At 40.3% G+C, this 19,236-nt stretch overlaps 1 protein-coding gene across 1 annotated transcript in view; it reads left to right on the top strand.

The window, feature by feature from the left end:
* Positions 1-960: 960 nt before the first annotated feature.
* The window catches only part of ANAPC4 (anaphase promoting complex subunit 4), a 31,943-nt gene continuing 13,667 nt past the window's right edge, over positions 961-19,236 (top strand). Inside the window, exons 1-16 of the mRNA XM_045019336.1 lie at positions 961-1,165; positions 3,590-3,695; positions 4,637-4,769; positions 6,803-6,877; positions 7,037-7,063; positions 7,150-7,194; positions 8,962-9,046; positions 10,029-10,139; positions 10,842-10,925; positions 11,147-11,233; positions 12,650-12,714; positions 12,809-12,851; positions 12,949-13,025; positions 13,511-13,611; positions 13,685-13,736; positions 18,581-18,636. Coding sequence (XP_044875271.1) covers positions 1,058-1,165; positions 3,590-3,695; positions 4,637-4,769; positions 6,803-6,877; positions 7,037-7,063; positions 7,150-7,194; positions 8,962-9,046; positions 10,029-10,139; positions 10,842-10,925; positions 11,147-11,233; positions 12,650-12,714; positions 12,809-12,851; positions 12,949-13,025; positions 13,511-13,611; positions 13,685-13,736; positions 18,581-18,636 — 1,255 coding nt within the window. The 5' untranslated portion in view covers positions 961-1,057. The remainder of the gene's footprint in view (positions 1,166-3,589; positions 3,696-4,636; positions 4,770-6,802; positions 6,878-7,036; positions 7,064-7,149; positions 7,195-8,961; positions 9,047-10,028; positions 10,140-10,841; positions 10,926-11,146; positions 11,234-12,649; positions 12,715-12,808; positions 12,852-12,948; positions 13,026-13,510; positions 13,612-13,684; positions 13,737-18,580; positions 18,637-19,236) is intronic.

Genomic DNA, 19,236 nt, shown 5'->3' with positions numbered 1-19,236 from the left:
GTTTTTTTTTGCCTTCTAATCTGCGATCTCAGGGACAGAGATGATCAGGGGAGCGTAGAAACATTTTGGGGGGACTGCATGGTCACCTGTGCTGCTGAGCTCGCCACGCTGGCCAAACAGGAAATGAAATTCAAAAGTTCCCAGGGCTTTTCCTGTGTACCTGGCTAGTGCATCTGAGTTCAAACTGCTGTCCAGAACGGTCACAATGAGGCACTCTGGGATAGCTCCTGGACAGCAATACCATCGAACTGTGTCCACACTACCCCAAATTCAACCCAGCGATGTTGATTTCAGCGCTACTCCTGTCATCGGGGAGGAGTACGGAAATCAATTTTAAGAGCCCTTTGACAAAAATGGCTTCGTCGTATGGATGGGTGCAGGGTTAAATTGATCTAATGCTGCTAAATATGACCTAAATTCCTAGTGCAGACCAGGGCTTCTACTTGTTCCCAGCTGACTCAAAGGAAGCCCAGCAAACCCACTAACACGCAAGGAGCATCCACACAGGCTGCTGCAGCAGTTGCGTAACCCAGTTAAAATCCCCCGCCCCTTAGGTTGGTATCGCAAGCGCCCCCCGAGATAAGGGGCTTTCTGTGGCCCGAGCGGCAGCGGAGGGGTCCCCGCCCCCGCCCAGCAGCACGCCTGGGGGCTCGCCCCAGGGCTCTGGCCATCCACCCGCTCGGGGGTGTGAGCGGGCCTCGGCTGGGGCCAGCGACCCGTGGCCCGGGAGGCGGGGGCGCGTGCCAGGCTCCCCGGCTCAGGCGGCCCCTGCGCGCCGCACGGCGGCCTTGGGAGGCGGAGCCCGGCGGCCGCGCAGTGACGAGCCAAGGGCGCCAGGAACTCGGGGAGGCGGAGCTGCGTTGTGTGGGCGCCCGACCGGTGAAGCCGGGCTCCCGGCTGTCTGCTGGCTCCGGGCGCGGAGCGGGGCTGCCGGGGAAGGGGACGGGGACGGGGACGGGGACGGGGACGGAGATCGGCGGTGAGAGAAGGGGGCTTCCGAGCAGGCTGTGCCCCGAGCCCCGCGCCGGTGTGCGGGTGCAGGAGCCGCCCGCCCGCCATGCCTGCTTTCCGGCAGGTCGGGGAGAAGCAGCTTCCCCAGGAAATCATCTTCATGGCCTGGTCTCCCAAGAGGGATCTCATCGCCCTTGCCAACAAAGTGGGGGAGGTAAGGCGGGGCCGGGGGTGCGACAGACGGGGGCAGCTGGAGGGCCCGGCTCAGCAGCTGGAAATGGTGGGTAGAGAACCCGCCTCCTTAGCCAGGGCTGCTGGGATCTCTCCTGCTAGGGGCCGCGGGGTGCCCTGGCTGACAGCGAGGGGCCTGCTGCCTGCCCCCTCCTCCAGCCGTTCCCTTAGGGTTCACCACACAGGGCTCCGCTCCGCGGGTCCAGTCCAGTGCCCCGTACCTGGTTCTCCGGAGGGAAAGAACTCGAGTCTCCCCCTTGCCAGCTGGGCAGTGCTGTGCCGGGAGGTAGCATTGGTTACCCTCAATGGCCACTACTGACATATCCAAAACATGCCTCCTGATTCCTTATGGCCTCGTCAGACACATGAATAGTGGTGCATAGCTGCCTCCCAGGGGCGGCTCTACCTTTTTGGCCGCCCCAAGCAGTCATGCGCGGGAGGCGCGGAGCCGCGGGAGCAGCGGACCTCCCGCGGGCATGACTGCAGAGGGTCCGCTGGTCGCGCGGCTCGGCTGGACCTCCCGCAGCTGCGGACGGTTCGCAAGTCCGGCGGCTCCGCTTGAGCTGCCGCAGGAGGTCCAGCGGAGCCGCGGGACCAGCGAACCGTCCGCAGTCATGCCTGCGGCAGGTCCGGTCGTCCCGGGGCTCCGGTGGACCTCCCGCAGGCATGACTGCGGCAGGTCCGCCGGCCCAGCCTGCCGCCCCGCCGGGAAAGGGCCGCCCCACGCGCGTGCTTGCCGCGCTGGGGTCTGGAGCCGGCCCTGCTCCTCCAGTCTTAGTGTGGCATGTATCTGTATGAGTGTTTTTTTTTTTTTTTAAACCCTTCACATGAGAATGACTTGGTAAGTGCCCTGGGTTTACCATGTTGGCAGTTCCAAGGCATTTTGTTAGCTGTACAGCTAATTTAGCCAAGAACTTTGTTCTTCTATGCTGGCTGCATGGGACAGTTGCTAACATCTGTTCAGGAGAAACTCAGGTTTACAGTATCTGCTTGATGTGTTGCAAGGCAGAATTTAGTGGAACAGTGGTGTGAAGAATCTGGCACAATGCCTGAACATGCTGTATCTGAATCTGTCTCAAATGTTCAGTCTCCGATGACTTTGGGAAGCATCCTGTTTTCCTAAAGTGTTTTTAAAAATTGCTTGCTGATTTTCTTCCTGTCTTGTGTTCTCTCACAATCCTGATGTTCTTCAGATGTGTTCTGGAAAAGGAGTATAATTTAAATGTTCATCCCATCACTACAAGATTCTGTACTTATCTTCAAAATGTTCAGGTTAAGATCCCTGGGAGTAAAGAGCAATAGTTGCTGCTGGGGGTGAAATGGGTATATTGTCTCAGTGTGTTTTTTTACTATATATGTGGGCCTTTGTCCACAATATAATAGTTCTTGTATATTGGATCAAAAATACTTTGTGATAGGAGAATTTTTGCCTTTACTTTATCCTTTCTATTTTTTTAACAATCTAAGCAAATGGTAATTCCCAGCAGAATGCCAGTTTTTGTGTGTGTCCCAGCAGAGTTCTTGTTTTTGTATGTGATTTAACAAGTGTATAAAAATTTAATTTATATTTAAAATAATTTTAAAACCAATAAAAGTATAAAAAACTAGTTAGTGGTGGAGAGACAGACTGTATGTCCTGGAACAACATGTTGTATATCTCAGTTTCTTTCTTGAGGTAACGTAATTCAGAGCTTCCCTTGCCAGTTTGCCACATATTGCTTCTGATCTTATGGCAGTGCTGTCTGCTGATGACAGGGTAGGGGGGTTGTTTCTATCAGAACATTTTTTAAAATATCTTTTTCTGGTCTCTCTCTCTCAGTTCCTGTTTTCCTTGTTTCCCTCTCTCCCTCCACAACACATTCTTTTTGTTAAAATCTCCACTGTTTACCAGTGGTTTTCAACCTGTGGTCCACAGACCCATGCAGGTCTGCATAGTATGCCTAAGATTTCCAAAAGGGTCTACATCTCCATTTGAAATTTTTTAGGGTGTCCGCAAATGAAAAAAGATTAAAAACCACTGCTCTGCCCTCTGGTCTCCTCATGATGAATCTGGCTATGCATGGGAAGATCAATGGCAATGCTTCCACAACACAGTTACTATCTGTGATGGGGAGGCCTCTCTAAATACCATATTATTTCGATTAGCCAGGTTGATTGTAGACTTCAGGTCTTAACCGAAAACTTCTTTTCATTGCTTCGTAGTAGGCAGTATGCCCCAGAACGGTGTGTGTGTTTGTATGTAGAATGACTGCTTTCTTGATACAAATAGTTCTAGATCTGACTTTCAGGATGTGGGGATTTATTTAAGTCTAATAAAAAGAAGTGCATCTTTAGTGGCTGACTTACAAAATATTGTTAAAGGAGGAAGATGTTCAAGTTTCCTACATTTAATCTATCTGCTTTTCAGGTTTTACTTCACCGACTTGCAAACTTTCAACGAGTTTGGAGTTTGCCACCAAATGAAAATACAGGGAAAGAAGTTACAGCCCTTGCTTGGAGACCAGATGGCAAAAGTAATGTTAAATATATGATGCTTTGTGCTGCAATAAAAATGGTGTTGGAAATCAACAGATACCTTTAGTGAACACAGTACCAACTATCTCGAAAAGAAAATACCCACTACAAAATATTAAGAAAGGGGTAGCTTAATTTTTTGTAGCAGTACTGTTAAAATGATAGTGAAAGGTACCACTTTGATGTGTGATGCAATGTATAAAGAATGGCCAGATTATTGTGGCACTGAAGTAACAGGTGAAATCTAAAATCTGATTGCAATTATGAGAATATTATTATTCAAATTGCATGGCACAATTTTCAACTCTTAATAGTGCAAAGATGTTCCAGATCAATCATCCATCTGCATATGAATGAGCAGAATCTCCAATTATATTATGAACTGGCATTCTTTGGGAATGAATTAGTTCAAAAATATGAATATAGTCATGTAAGTCCTTATGCAAATAGTGCCCAATGAATATTAGTGTCAGTGTTCTAATCAAGTAGGGATGAGTTCTTGTGAGAATCTTAGAATTATGTTATGTTGCAATAAAATATCCTTGCTAATTGAACAGTGTGTCTCAAATGTATTTTTGGCACCAAATTTGCTAATACTTTCGTCTATGCTTATCTTATGTTTTCTCCCATGAGTAACAGTAAGCTAAGCATGGACTTAGGTTAAACATGTACAAAAGTCTCTCCAGGATCAGGTCATTTGTCAGGTGTGATCCAATATACCATTTTAAAATAAAAAAGATTGACTTCAAGTCTGCTTTTTAGTAAGATGGTATAAATTAGAAGTGAAAGTAATGTACTATAAATAGAAAAAGAGAAAATTGTATATAGCATTTGGATTTAATGTCTGAAGAATCATTACATTTCCTAGCTTGTCGTATGTTTGAAGTAGCTGCAATGTTTTGTGTGTTGATTGTTTAACATTATTCTGTTACTTTTCTAGTTTTGGCTTTTGGCCTAGCTGATACCAAGCGTGTGATCCTGTGTGATGTAGAAAAGCCTGAAAGCTTACACTCTTTCTCAGTGGATGCTCCTATTACTTACATGCATTGGATGGAAGTAACTGAAGAAAGCAGGTAGCTCTAAAACTTTACAGTTAAATAGTGGAATATAATAGTTAAGCAAAAAAAAGTAACTTTGTCACACAGCTCACTCACTTTTCCCACCACTTCATTAAAAAATCCCCTTTTTTGTTTCTAGTGTAGGTTTTACATATATTTATTGATAACAATGCAGTTCTAGTGCTGTGTCTGATATTTTTGTTTTCTAGTTATAACAACAAGAACACTTTTAATAGTATCTTGTGCATCCATTTATTAATTTGTAGTTTATTATAGCTTATTTATTTAGACATATGAGCTAGTATTGACTTGCATAATTGCTGCTCAGGTGCTATTCTAATAATCAATCAATAATCAATATCAAACTTATTGTTGTAATCTGCTTCATTCTACCTGGACAATGGAAGGTGATAAATTTAAAATAGAAGCAGCAAAGAATCCTGTGGCACCTTATAGACTAACAGATAAGGTGCCACAGGATTCTTTGCTGCTTCTACAGAACCAGACTAACACGGCTACCCCTCTGAAATTTAAAATAATATTTTATCCACATTTTCAAGAATTTTAGTGATTTGTTTATTTTTAATGCATTGATGGGAGACCCAGAGCTATTGGAAGTGCTGTCTTCATTACATTTGTATCTCAGGACATAAGAGTACCCCTGTTGTCTTGCAATTTGTGTGCCATTAGTCGTAAATTGTGCTTCCATTCACTCTGACATTTGCACAGATATGATATGTGCCCTCCATAGTTCCACATGCCACAGAGGAAGATGGGGGCATCCCCGCACCCATTTCTGTGTCCTCCCAAACCCTTCTACACTGGCTGTATAAAAAACCCAAGAAATTCCATAAACAAAAATTTTGTTTAAAAGGGATTAAGGCTAGGTAAGTGTGACATTCTTCCCCCTCCCCTCAAACACAAACCCTGAACCGGAAAGGAAATATTAAACTTGGGGATATCTTTTAACCATAGACTAATGCCCTTGTGGCCTGTTTCCAAACTCAGCATCTTCATAAGTAACTTTCTGCTGAATATGTTGTGGGTTTCCTCAATCTCTCTTTACAGTAATTTCTACATAATTGTAATTGCAGCCTCATGCATCCAGCATAAACACATAAAATGCTGGAACTTAACTTATGGATATACGTTAACCTGAAATGAGGTTGTAAATAAAGCTTTGCTTTAGACTGAGGAGTCTTTCTGTTGACTTCAGTGGGCTTTGGATATGACCCATAGACTCGTGCTAGGAAGTATTTAAAGCTCTTCAGGGCAGGAGAAATATATATATATATATATATATATATATATATATAGAGCACAGGACTCCACTGTGTTAGACAATGTACAAACACCAACTATATATATATATATATATATATATATATATATATATATATATATATATATATATATATATATATATATATATATTTGGTGTTTGTACATTGTCTAACACAGTGGAGTCCTGTGCTCTATGATCAGGGCCCCACACACTGTTGGAATGCAAATAATTAATAACGATGGAAGATTTGGGAAGCAAATCACTGAACCAGCAAATATAAACTTGTTCTTCCCCTTTCTATATGGGAAACGCTAAGCCAAAAGGAGAGGATATAAAAACAAAAAGATAGCTCACTAGTCGTCTTGTATTGATGTGATTGTGTTTTTAAAAGTGTATACACCGCTACCTCGATATAACGCCACCCGATATAATACGAATTTGGATATAACGCGGTAAAGCAGTGCTCCGGGGGGGTTGGGGGGCGAGGCTGCACACTCCGGTGGATCAAAAGCAAGTTCAATATAACACGGTTTCACCTATAACGCGGTAAGATTTTTTGGCTCCCAAGGACAGTGTTATATTGAGGTAGATGTGTATTTAGAAAACAAATGATATGCTTGTGAGATTTGTAACTCTTTGAACATACATGATATGTTGAATCTAAATTACTACCTGGCATTTATTTTATTTTTTAAAAACTTTTTACTATTTTTAAAGTCTGGCAGCAAAGGCAAAGACATTTTAATAATTTCTTCTTTTTCAGTGTTCTCACTTCATTTTATAATGCTGAGGATGAGTCAAATCTTCTCCTGCCTAAATTACCTGCATTGCCAAAAAAGTAGGTGTTAAATTAAAAAGCGTAAATATCTTAATTTGTCATTTGGTGTCATTTTTGGGGTTTTTTATGTTTAATAGTACACAACTGTTCTGAAGTAAATAAGAAGACATCTTTACTGAAGGCACTTATTTCTCAAACTTTATTTTGACTTCAATTTAGCTACAGTACCACTGCAAAAATTTTCAGGTAAGAACCAGTGACTTAATATGTTTTCTTATAATGATGCGAATGATTGCCTATGGGTTACCATAAACACATTTTTATATTTGTAGTGAAGAAAAATCAGATGAGATTATGAAGCTCTTGGGTGATGTAAGGTAAGTATTATTCTTTGAAATCTGTTTTAAAAAACCCGAAAACCAGCAAGTTTGGATTTAAAATAATTTGTAACTTTTTCTTAATTGCGACTACAAAAGGGGTGGCAAGAAAGTCTCTTGTCTTTTATAAAGTGTAAAGAAGGATTTAATTGAATCAAGTCTGTCTCTTTTTGCTGGAGGACTCCATGAAGGAATATAGAACTGAAGTGAGGTCTTTATCACCCTTTAATTGAAGGAGAGGGAGAGGTGGCTGAACATTTCACAGAGAGCTTTCTTTTAAATTGTCTTAATCTTGAGTTAAATACATGTTAAGTAAAACCAAAATGTTCCGGAGTCTGGTAAAGAATCCCTTCATCTCTCAGCTGATCATGTTTAAGTTTTTTGTGATGTCATAGTTCAGCTAATTCTCCATTCTGCCAAAGAATCCACTAGCAAAAAAACTCCCCAAAACCCCAGACCTGGTTTATAAACATTAAGCATAACAATTCTTGTAAAAAACACCCTTTGTCTCATGGCAGTGTAATTACAATCACTTTAAAGCTGGCCTATTTAAAACAAATGGAAGTAATGGATATTCTTTAACACCACCTGCCCTTTTTTTGTCTCCCCCATTTGCAGCTTGGATAGGTCCTCTTCTTAGGCTAGAGAAATATGCTATCAAACACACCATAGAATATCAGGGTTGGAAGGGACCTTAAGAGATCATTTAGTTCAACCCCTGCTCAAACAAGGACCAATCCCCAGACAGATTTTTGCCCCACATCCCTAAATGGCCCCCTCAAGGATTGAACTCACAACCTTGGGTTTAGCAGGCCAGTGTTGAAACCACTGAACTGTCTCCCCCCTCTTTAAAAAATAGTTAACTGCAGCTTCCTCCTCATCCTCTAATATAATCAGAAAAAAAATCTCTGACCTGTTTTTGCAGGGAATGTTTTGATTGTTAATCCAGCAGGACCTGAAACCACTTGGAAATATGGTCAGTGCTTACTCGGTTTAAAATTACAGCATAAGATTCAGCCCCACCATAGATCACCTACCCCAAAGAGTTTACAATACAAACGGACCGACAAAGGATGGGAGAGGAAACATAGGCACTGAAAGATGAAGTGAGTTGTCCAAGGTCACACAGCAAGTTAGCATTACAGCCAGGAACAAAATGCCAGTCTCTCAGGCCCAGTCCAGTGCCCTGTCCACTGGATGGGATTCCCTCTTCTGTCGCTGTTGTCATTGGTGCTTGTTCTCAAGTGCTATATTTGTTTTCAATTTTCATTGCATTTGAAATTGAGTGGGGCAATGCCATTGTGTGACTGCTGGTGACATATTCAGAGTTAAATTAAAGTAAAATTAGCTGAATATAAAAGATGATTTAAAAAAGTAAATATGTTGTCTACTCTTTAGAAAGAAGATTGCTAATTAGGGCATGTGTATAAATCAAATGTTCTTTCATCACATATCTAATATATCTATACTGATGGCATTGGAGCTAGTAACTTTTTTGTAGAGCTGTTAATTTCTGTTTAAACAATATTTTAATGTATGTGAAATTTTTGTCTTGTTTTAATGTTGACTATATATTGGTGATAATCTTCACACTACAGACTTTGATTACTTTTAAATATTAAATCCTAAGAATAGGTATTCATATGGAGTAGAAACAGTAAATCACTAGTTGGCTGACTAGGCTTGTCATAATCCAGTAAAAATGGATTTTTTCCCCCCAAATCTGAACAATTCACTGAGTAATTTCTGTGACTTATTTGTTATCAGGCTAAATGCCCTTGTCCTTGGAGGCAGTTCTGGATTCATCGAGGTTTATGCTTATGGCATGTATAAGATTGCTACAGTAACAGGGGTATGTGTGTTTTTGTTTTTGTTGTTGTTTTGCTTTTGTTTTTATACTTTCTGCATCATTTCTCCTCTTAAAATACACCTTATTAGTTAACCACAGTTTTTAGTTCATCTTTGGGAGTGTAAAATATTGCAGCTTGAGCACTTCAGTATTACTATGCTTAAAACCCAAAGAGAGGGATAGTTGTGTGGTTATTTGTTTTTTTAATTAGTATTCTGTCTGGAAAACTTGAAATCCTGTATAATTACACTAATTTAATACTGATGGTCCAAAACAAAACAGTAACCACACATTTTTGCTTCCCTTCATTAGCTGAGACTTTCTCTTTTCAGGTTTCAGAGTAGCAGCCGTGTTAGTCTGTATCCGTAAAAAGAACAGGAGTACTTGTGGCACCTTAAAGACTAACAAATTTATTTTAGCATGAGCTTTTGTGAGCTACAGCTCACTTCTTCGGATGCTTAGAATGGAACACACAGACAGGAGATATTTATACATACAGAGAACATGAAAAGGTGGAAGTATGCATAACAACAGGAAAAGTCTAATCAATTGAGATGAGCTATCATCAGCAGGAGGAAAAAAAACTTTTTGAAGTGATAATTAAGATAAGGAAAAGTTTTTTTCCCTCCTGCTGATGATAGCTCATCTCAATTGATTAGACTTTTCCTGTTATGCATACTTCCACCTTTTCATGTTCTCTGTATGTATAAATATCTCCTGTCTGTGTGTTCCATTCTATGCATCCGAAGAAGTGAGCTGTAGCTCACGAAAGCTCATGCTAAAATAAATTTGTTAGTCTTTAAGGTGCCACAAGTACTCCTGTTCTTTTCTCTTTTCAGTTGATATTTACACAGAAATAGAATTCAGTTTCTGTTTGAAATAAGGGTATGTGTTTAGTTAAAAATCAGTGTAGTATATGTACTTGTACTTATGGGGCTATTGAGAAAATGAGATACTTTAATCCCTTTACATTGGATTCTTTCAGGTGGCAGGTTCTTGCCTTGGATTATGCTTTTCTAGTGATTTGAAATCACTATCAGTCATTACAGAGGTGCAAGTTTCCCCAGACAGTGCACCAGAGATTACGTATTTCCAGGTGAGTAAAATGAAGACTGCAAGCACACAAATAGTGGTGTTTTCTAAATGTTCTGTTAAAATATTAAAACTATTTATTTTTACTACTCATATCAAGCAATTCTAATATATTTTCGTCATTTCTATTTACATAAAGATAAACGTTTATTTTTATTTCCACCTTCTCTAAAGTTCATGTAATATTTAGGTTTTTTGGATTCTTCATTTTGACTCAGATTGTTGTAATACGTGACTGACAGTGATGAAGCTCTGAAATGTTTGCATTTTTCTGACAGCAGCCATATTCTAAAGCCTTTTTATATACTGTCTCCTTTCTGCCAAACTAACAACGAGACAGTTGTACTATTCCCTATTATAGTGACTCAGATTGCCAAGCCTTTCCATATTGACACAATTTAACAATACTACACTTAAGATCTCAGTTAGTCTGTGTCTATTACATTGCCTCTATGCCAGTCAAAACACAAAAAACAAGTATCAGATTTCTAAGATGTATAACAAGGATTGGCATAGATATGTTAAGGAAATGTCTACTTCACCTGTGATCTAAACAACTATTTTATCTATTGGGTTTAAAAGAGGGAAAATTTAAAATGGAGAATGGACCAGTTTTTGTGGTTTTTGCCTTAATGCACATGATCCAGTCTATTGTAACATAAACCATCCATCTGATTATAACTGTTGCTTGCCTTGCATATTGCAGCTGGACACCAGTCTGCTATCGTTTTATTTACCTGAGGTAACTCGAATGGCCAGGAAATTTACTCATATTTCAACTCTGCTACAGGTACATTTTTGTTATGAATTCTTTTTAATACCACAGTTGTTATAGGCATTCGATTTTTTAACTCTATTAGTATAAAATACTTGCTTACTTAGGGATTTAGGTTGATTTTTAAGTTAATATAGAGCACAGCTTTAGAAATGTAAAGATAAGATTCTTATGAGAACATATATATGTTTTGTCTGAATTTTAAAAAAGTCACTGCACTTTTATTTGCATTGCAGTATATAAAGTTGTCATTGACATGTATGTGTGAAGCATGGGAAGAAATACTGATGCAGATGGACTCACGTCTGACCAAATTTGTACAGGTATTGTGGTATAAGCAATTATTTGGGGAAGGCAGAGAATGAATAGCTTTCTTATTTACATTAAATTATTTCATATCTCAGTTCTAGAAATCATAGGACTGGAAGGAACCTTGAGAGGTCATCTAGTCCAGTCCCCTGCACTCATGGCAGGACTAAATATTATCTAGACCATCCCTGACAGGTGTTTGTCTAACCTGCTCTTAAAAATCTCCAATGATGGAGATTCCACAACCTCCCTAGGCAATTTATTCCAGCGCTTAACCACCCTGACAGTTAGGAAGTTTTTCCTAATGTCCAACCTAAACCTCCCTTGCTACAATTTAAGCCCATTGCTTCTTGTCCTATCCTCAGAGATTAAGAACAACAATTTTTCTCCCTCCTCCTTGTAACAACCTTTTATGTACTTGAAAACTGTTATCATGTCCCCTCTCAGTCTTCTCTTTTCCAGACTAAACAAACCCTTTTTTTTTTTTTTCAATCTTCCCTCATAGGTCATGTTTTCTAGACCTTTAATAATTTTTGTTGCTCTTCTCTGGACTTTCTCTTAATTTGTCTATATCTTGTGTAATGAACAGCTATCACAGGATAATGGTCTCTGTAAATTCAGAGGCAAGCTGGAGTCCATTAGAAATTAATGTTTGCCAAGTGCTTTAAAGTTGAGAAAGCATTGTTTGAGGGTTCAGTAGTATTATCCTGTGACTTTCTAGTCCGATGATGATGGTGATGATGATATACCAACTGACTGTTGTAGATCTCATTATTTTAATGGATTCATGTTCATGCAGTAGTGATGGTTGTCCACTAATATAATTATTGGCTGATTGCCTTCTTATTAGATTTGTGTTTTCTAGCCCACTGAATATACTTCTGTTAGTGATTGACCAGCCTGTCCGTGAAAGTGTACAACTTGAGCAGTATATTTACACTCTTAATTTGTGAGTGGCTAAAATTGAATTCTGTTTTTTATAAGCAAATAATTTCCTAGCACAGATTTCAATTATCATAACTATTGAACTGGAGCACCTGCAGCTCAGTTCATCTCACTGTCTTTATGTCAAGTGGGAAAAAGTATAGTAGAATATGTATAAGGGAGCTATCAATGAGATGCTGTTGGAGTGGCATAAATTTTGTAATCTTTGCTAGTATTTAACAAATTAAAAAAATGGTTTGGTAACATAGATTCTGAATTAATGAAAATAATGTTCAAAACTCTTATCACTAATGGAATAAATGTGAAAGTAGTGAACATTTTTCCCATTTTAATCATTGAATTTCCAGTGATCAAGAATGCATTTTCAGTGTTCAATGATATATTTTGTTTCTCTGTATTTTAAATGAGGTGTTTGCAATTCTAATGTTGTATATATGTAATTAAATAAAAATCATCAGTTTATTTCAGTAATTTTTGATTAACAGGAAAAGAACACAACCACATCTGTACAGGACGAGTTTATGCAGCTGCTCTTGTGGGGCAAAGCAAGGTAGTTGCTGCTTGGGTTTTTATATTCCAGTTTCAACTTGTAAATGCATATTCAGATTAAAGAAAGAACACTTATTTTAATTTTTGTCACTTAGCCTTGAACTTCAAGCACTTTTAATGAACCAACTAACAGTAAAGGTATGGTAATGTTTACTGTCTTTAAATGATCTATTTCAGTATCTTTCATAAGTGTCCTATTAATATACTGTAATGAAGCATGTCTCTTTTCTATCAGGGTTTAAAAAAGCTTGGTCAGTCCATAGAGTCTTCCTATTCCAGTATACAAAAATTAGTCATAAGTCACTTGCAGAGGTAAGTCGTATAACACATAATGAATTACAGAGATAAATTTATTAGTAAATATTTGTTTAAAAGAAACTGAGCCCAACAAAAACATGACCACTTCTTGCCATGATCATGCAGAGTTTAGTCTGTTATTTTGTGACATCAGAAAACTATAAAATGTAATTTGAATATTAACTCTTATCTCCTTAAAATACTTTAAGGGAAAAAATACTTGATTTATATAACTGATTAGTGCTAGAAAAGTCTAACACTGTACAGGAAATGTGCTGTAACTGATGTTTAGGGGCTGGGGTCTGTGATTCAAAAAAGTAAGTAATTGTTTTGAACATAATGCTTGCTTTCTGTAAAATGAGGATAATGATATATTTGAAATAATTTTACAAAGTAGGGATGAGAAAGTGCTGTAAAAGAGTAAGATATTATGTATAAAATATTTGTCAGTTAAACAATGAGTCTCCACTTGATTAAGAAATTATGCTTTTCTGTAATAGTGGCTCTGAGGCATTATTATACCATTTGAGTGAACTGAAAGGAATGGCATCATGGAAACAAAAATATGAGTCTCTTGGACTAGACGCAGCTGGAATTGAAGGTACAGTAATCGGCTTACTACTCATCACACTGATGTTCGTTTTGAAAACTAAAAATGGTTGCTGTCTTTGCAGATGCTATTACTGCTGTGGGCTCCTTCATCTTGAAAGCAAACGAGCTTCTTCAGTAAGTATTTATTTGGAGATTTGCAACACAATTTTATTTTCAATAGGGCTGTTGATCAATCACAGTTAACTCATGCAATTAACTCAAAAAAATCAATTGCACTGTTAAACAATAGAATACCAGTTGAAATTTATTTAAATATTTTTGATGTTTTCTACATTTTCAAATATATTTATTTCAATTACAACACAGAATACAAAATGTACAGTGGTCACTTTATATTATTATTTTCCTTACAAATATTTGCACTGTAAAAATGATAAACAAAAAGAAAGTATTTTTCAGTTCACCTCATACAAATACTGTAGTGCAATCTCTTTATCATGAAAGTTGAACTTACAAATGAAGAATTACATACAAAAAAATAATTGCATTCAAAAATAAAACAATGTAAAACTTTAGAGCCTCAGTCCTACTTCAGCCTACGCTCAGACAAACAAGTTTGGTTACAATTTGCAGGAGATAATGCTGCCTGCTTCTTGTTTACAATGTCACCTGAAAGTGAGAACAGGTGTTTGCATGTCACTTTTGTAGCCAGCATTGCAAGGTATTTACGTACCAGATGTGCTAAAGATTCATATGTCCCTTCATGTTTCAACCACCATTCCAGAGGACATACGTAATATGCTGATGACAGGTTCTGCTAGATAATGATCCAAAGCAGTACAGACCAACGCATGTTCATTTTCTGCATCTGACTCAGATGCCACCAGCAGAAAGTTGATTTTCTTTTTTGGTGGTTTGGATTCTGTAGTTTCTGCATTGGAGTGTTGCTCTTTTAAGACTTCTGAAAGCATGCTCCACACCTCGCACCTCTCAGATTTTGGACAGCACTTCAGATTCTTAAAATCTGGGGTCGAGTGCTGTAGCTATTTCTAAAAATCTCACATTGTACCTTGTGTGCGTTTTATCAAATCTGCTATGAAAGTGTTCTTAAAACAAACATCAGAGACTGCTATAACATGCAATATAGGGCAGAATGCCGGTAAAACAGAACAGGAGACATACAATTCTCCCCCAAGAAGTTAAGTAACAAATTTAATTAATGCATTTATTTTTTTAAACGATCATCAGCATGGACGCATGTCCTCTGGAATGGAGGCCGAAGCACGAAGGGGCATACAAATGTTTAGCATATCTGGCATGTAAATACCTTGCAACGCTGGCTACAAAAGTGACATGCAAACACCTGTTCTCACTTTCAGGTGACATTGTAAACAAGAAGCAGGCAGCATTATCTCCCATAAATGTAAACTAACTTGTTTGTCTTAGAGACTGGCTGAACAAGAAGTAGGACTGAGTGGACTTGTAGGCTCTAAAGTTTTACATTTGTTTTATTTTTGAATGCAGTATTTTTTAATATGTATTTCTGCATTTGTAAGTTCAACTTTCATGTAAAGAGATTGCACTACAGTACTACTATGAGGTGAATTGAAAAATACTGTTTCTTTTGTTTATCATTTTTACAGTGCAAATATTTGTAAGGAAAAATAATAATATGAAGTGAGCACTATACACTTTGTATTCTGTGTTGTAGTTGAAATCAATATATTTGAAAATGTAGAAAACCATCAAAATATGTAATAAATGTAATTGGAGACTGTATCATAATGTACAAGCACATGCACTTGACTTTGCAACCTTAATAATAGTTAACATTAATCTTTTAACTTAGCTAAATTTGTGGGTAATAATATACATTTTTTAACATTGTTTAGTCAATAGTTCATATTTCAACAAAATTAGTTCTCTTAATGAGTAATTTCCAATGACCAGAGTAGTTTTAAACTTAGGTATATATCACTAACTTAATTTTCCTTTCACATAGTTTATGTATGTGCAATTTCCTAGGTTATTAGAAAAGTAAACTGAAAAAAATAGAAATTCCATTAGGTGGTATCGTCTTGATACTCACATGGATCATCAGCGGAGTTGGAACCTTTAGATCCTCTGCCTCTTGAGGTAATGGAGTAACAGCAGTAGTAAGCTGTTGCCCTCTGTATGGACCAGCACTACAAGAAGATGAGACACACATGTTCCAGTGGGCTTCACAGATATTTAGTGATGAGAGGAATGGTGAAACTTAAGAATCTTGAGTTCCATTCCAAGCTCTGGAGGGGAGTATGGTCTAATGGTTAGACACTTCTGTCTGTTCTCCCAGCTGTGATCCCTTCTGCCCCATCCCCTCCAGCCTGTCTCAGTCCTTTCTCTCCCCTACCCTGTCTCTGTCCCAGTCCCTTTCTCTTTACTTACCCAGTCACCACTCCTCAGACTTTTCATCCTAGTCCATCTCCTTGCCCAGCCAATTCTAGGTTCCCCCTTTGGGCTTGCTTTTGGAATCCCATTCTTCCACTGACTACCAGTTTCTCCACTTAACCGCACCTAGTCCCAGTCTCCTTTCCCAGCCAGTACCTGATCCATACCTCTCTACCTCACCCCAGTTCCTTGTTTAATCTCTCTCCTCCTTTCTGCCTTCCTACTGGGTCCCAGTCTGCGTCCCTAGCAGGGCCACCCAGAGGATTCAGGGGGGCTGGGGCAAAGCAATTTCAGGGGCCCCTTCCATAAAATAAAGTTGCAATACTATAGAATACTATATTCTTGTGGGGGCCCTGCAGGGCCCAGGGCCTGGGGCAAATTGCCCCACTTGCCCCTCTTCTCCCCTCTGGGTGGCCCTGCTCCCTGGGCATCTCCTGCCCTCCATCCTGTCCCTGGTTCACGGTCCCAGGCTTTTTGCCCAGCCAGTCCCTGCAACACCTCATCTGATCTGTGTCTTGTTCCTTCCCTGAAATCTGGCTCCCCACCCAACCAGTCTCAGTTTCTCTCCTCTCTGGACCTAGTCTCACCAAACTCCTTGTCCCAATCTACTCCTTTCCCTCCTTCCTGTCTGACTTTTATCCCCTCTGCATTTGACTCCTGAGGGAATTCTGCACCAAAAAATTAAAAATTCTGCACACAATATTTTTAAATTGTGCAAATTCTGCAAGTTTTATTTGTCAATAAATAAATGTGGAGGCTCCAGCATGGCAGTGGGAAGCACAGGCCACTGGCTGCATAGAAGTTGGAGATCACCCTGCAGCCTCCCCCTCCTGGAACACTGATTCGGCGGTGAGGCTGCACCCAACCCTGACACAGTGCAGGGCTGGGCCTGCCCCCAGAAACACCTCAGGGTTCTGCTCCTCCATGCCAGGCACACCACGGTATGGGGCAGGCAGGCTCAAGTGTGGAGGGGCTCAGTGTGGGGAGATCCAGGTGTGGGGTGAGTGGCTTCTGTGTGGGACCATTTGGATGCAGGCAGCTCAGTGCAGGGGTCCAGGTTGTAGGGGGGATCTAGATACACAGAGGCTCGTGGTGGTGGGGATTCCAGGTGCAGGAGCAGTGGGACTCTGCAGGGGGATCCAGGTGAAGGTGGTTGGGGCTCAGTGTGGGGGGAACTCAAAGGGAGTCTGGGTGCAGGGGTGGGGGTCTGGGTGCAGGGGGGGCTCCAAATGCAGGGGTTGAGGTTCAGCGGGGTGGGGTTTGGATATTGAAGGCTGAGGGGGAGAGTTCTGGGTGTATGGGGTGAGGCTTGATGGGGGCGGGGTCTGAGTATGGGGAGGTCCAGATGTAGGGGCTTGGGTGGATGAGGGCGCAGCTCCTTGTACAGTGACCCCTCCCACCACGGCTGAGGAGTGATGGGGGCAGGAAGCAAGGGAGGATGCTGAGCTTCCTGCAGCTGGGGGAGGATCTGGGGGTGGATCTGACCCAGCCCCGGCCACTCCTTGCAGGAGAAGAGGAAGTCCCGTTCTCCCCCCACCTCCAGCTCAGCCAGGACGAGCAGCTGATCTCAGCTCAGGGTAGGAGCCACTGGCTGGGGTGTCCCCAGCCCTGTGGTGATTTACCTTTCCAATGGCTGCTCTGAGTGCCTGAAATGATGTACCTGCACTGCTAAGGAGGGGTGAGTGACCGTTCTTGCAGCTTCCCTTCGCTTCCCTGTTAGAAAGTAATTTTTCTGCAGGGAAGCAAAGGACTTTAGGGTGGATGTGAATTCTGCACACACACAGTGGCACAGAATTCCCCCAGGAGTAGTATTTGAATCAAATGGCTTCCTCCACCACAGTGTTTAGATGGTAGTAGTATGATTTTTGAGAGCAGAGGAGAGAGATTTCCCTGCTCTCAGTTCCAGTGCCTGGCTCAGAGCAGCAATTACAAGAAAATTCGAACTTCACCGCTATAACCCTGGACTGGAGGGAGCCTGCGCCACTGTTCTGTGGGGATTGTACATGCACCATCCTGTCATCTATAGGAGCTTTGAGGGGATGGCGCATGCTCGGTGAAGATGGAATCTACAGAGATTTTAGCTGTTACGCTCTAGCAAATCTGTACTGAGCATTTGTGAGCTGTGATTCCCCCCCGCCCCCCAGCTTATAATTTTGACAAAATATTGGGTGAATTCTCATGCGGAGAGCAAAAGGCATACCCCTGACACAAGTATCTGCCCTCCTTCCAAATTTCAAGTCCCTACTCCAAAACATGAGGGTGCTACAACATATCAAAGAAATGGTCATCAGAATCTTTTAACTGGGAAACATATTTTTCCCTAGCCTTTTTCTCCAAAATGACTGAACCAGTTTGGCTGAAATTTTCCAAAACAATTCAGCCTGAGGCAGACATCTAGCAAGGAAAGTTCAGCTCAAAGAGTTAAAGTTTGGAAAAATTATAAACAACTGAAAGTAGTCTTGTAATGGGAAGTGTAAGGCATTGCTGCCATCTCCACCTATAATACAATTAGAGCTTCTGCATAAACTTGCAGCTTGTGGCCTTTGTTTAGATGAAGTCTTTTACCAATTTTCATTTTTTTTATACAGAGTTATAGACAGTAGTATGAAAAACTTCAAAGCATTTTTCCGATGGTTGTATGTGGGTAAGCTTAATTATATCCTAAGTATTTCATATCTGCTTTATATTGGAATTATTTGCTTTGGAATTGTCATAGCATATTAGAATTAGTGTAAAAATATTTGCCTGTGGGTTAATCTGTGGAATTGACTTCTAACAAATGTAGTGTGATAAGCTCCTTGATAGCTTTTTAAAAAAGAAATTTAAATATTGAAATGTTGGCAAAAAATAGATTGACTAAATCCAATTGTGGAGCTGGTGTTATGACTTTCTATTTATTGCCATCCCGGAAATTCATACACGTTAAAGTGACTTTTTTCCTTTATATAGGTGATTGGGAGGCGGGGGGAATCTCTGGCTATGGTTTATCTCCTGTATATTAACAATGGCTGCTCTTGGCCAGTTTAAATGTAGAGCAGTCACTTAATTGAGAAATCATTCTCTCACCTCATTTCAAAACCTATATTAGTACTGAATCATACTAATAAATAAAACCTAAGAATCTTGATTCCTTGTCCCCTGCGCTAGTCAATATTGCATCTAAAAAGCAAACTTTCCTGCTCTATCATCTTTATCTTAATATTTTACCTTAGGAAAATTTTAAGTGTATTGGAAAAATAGCATT

The sequence above is a fragment of the Mauremys mutica genome, chromosome 5, assembly GCF_020497125.1.
Source record: "Mauremys mutica isolate MM-2020 ecotype Southern chromosome 5, ASM2049712v1, whole genome shotgun sequence".
NCBI classification, from domain to species: Eukaryota; Metazoa; Chordata; order Testudines; family Geoemydidae; genus Mauremys; species Mauremys mutica.
Note: the sequence above shows the minus strand (reverse complement) of the source record. Positions and strands in the feature narration are given on the sequence as shown.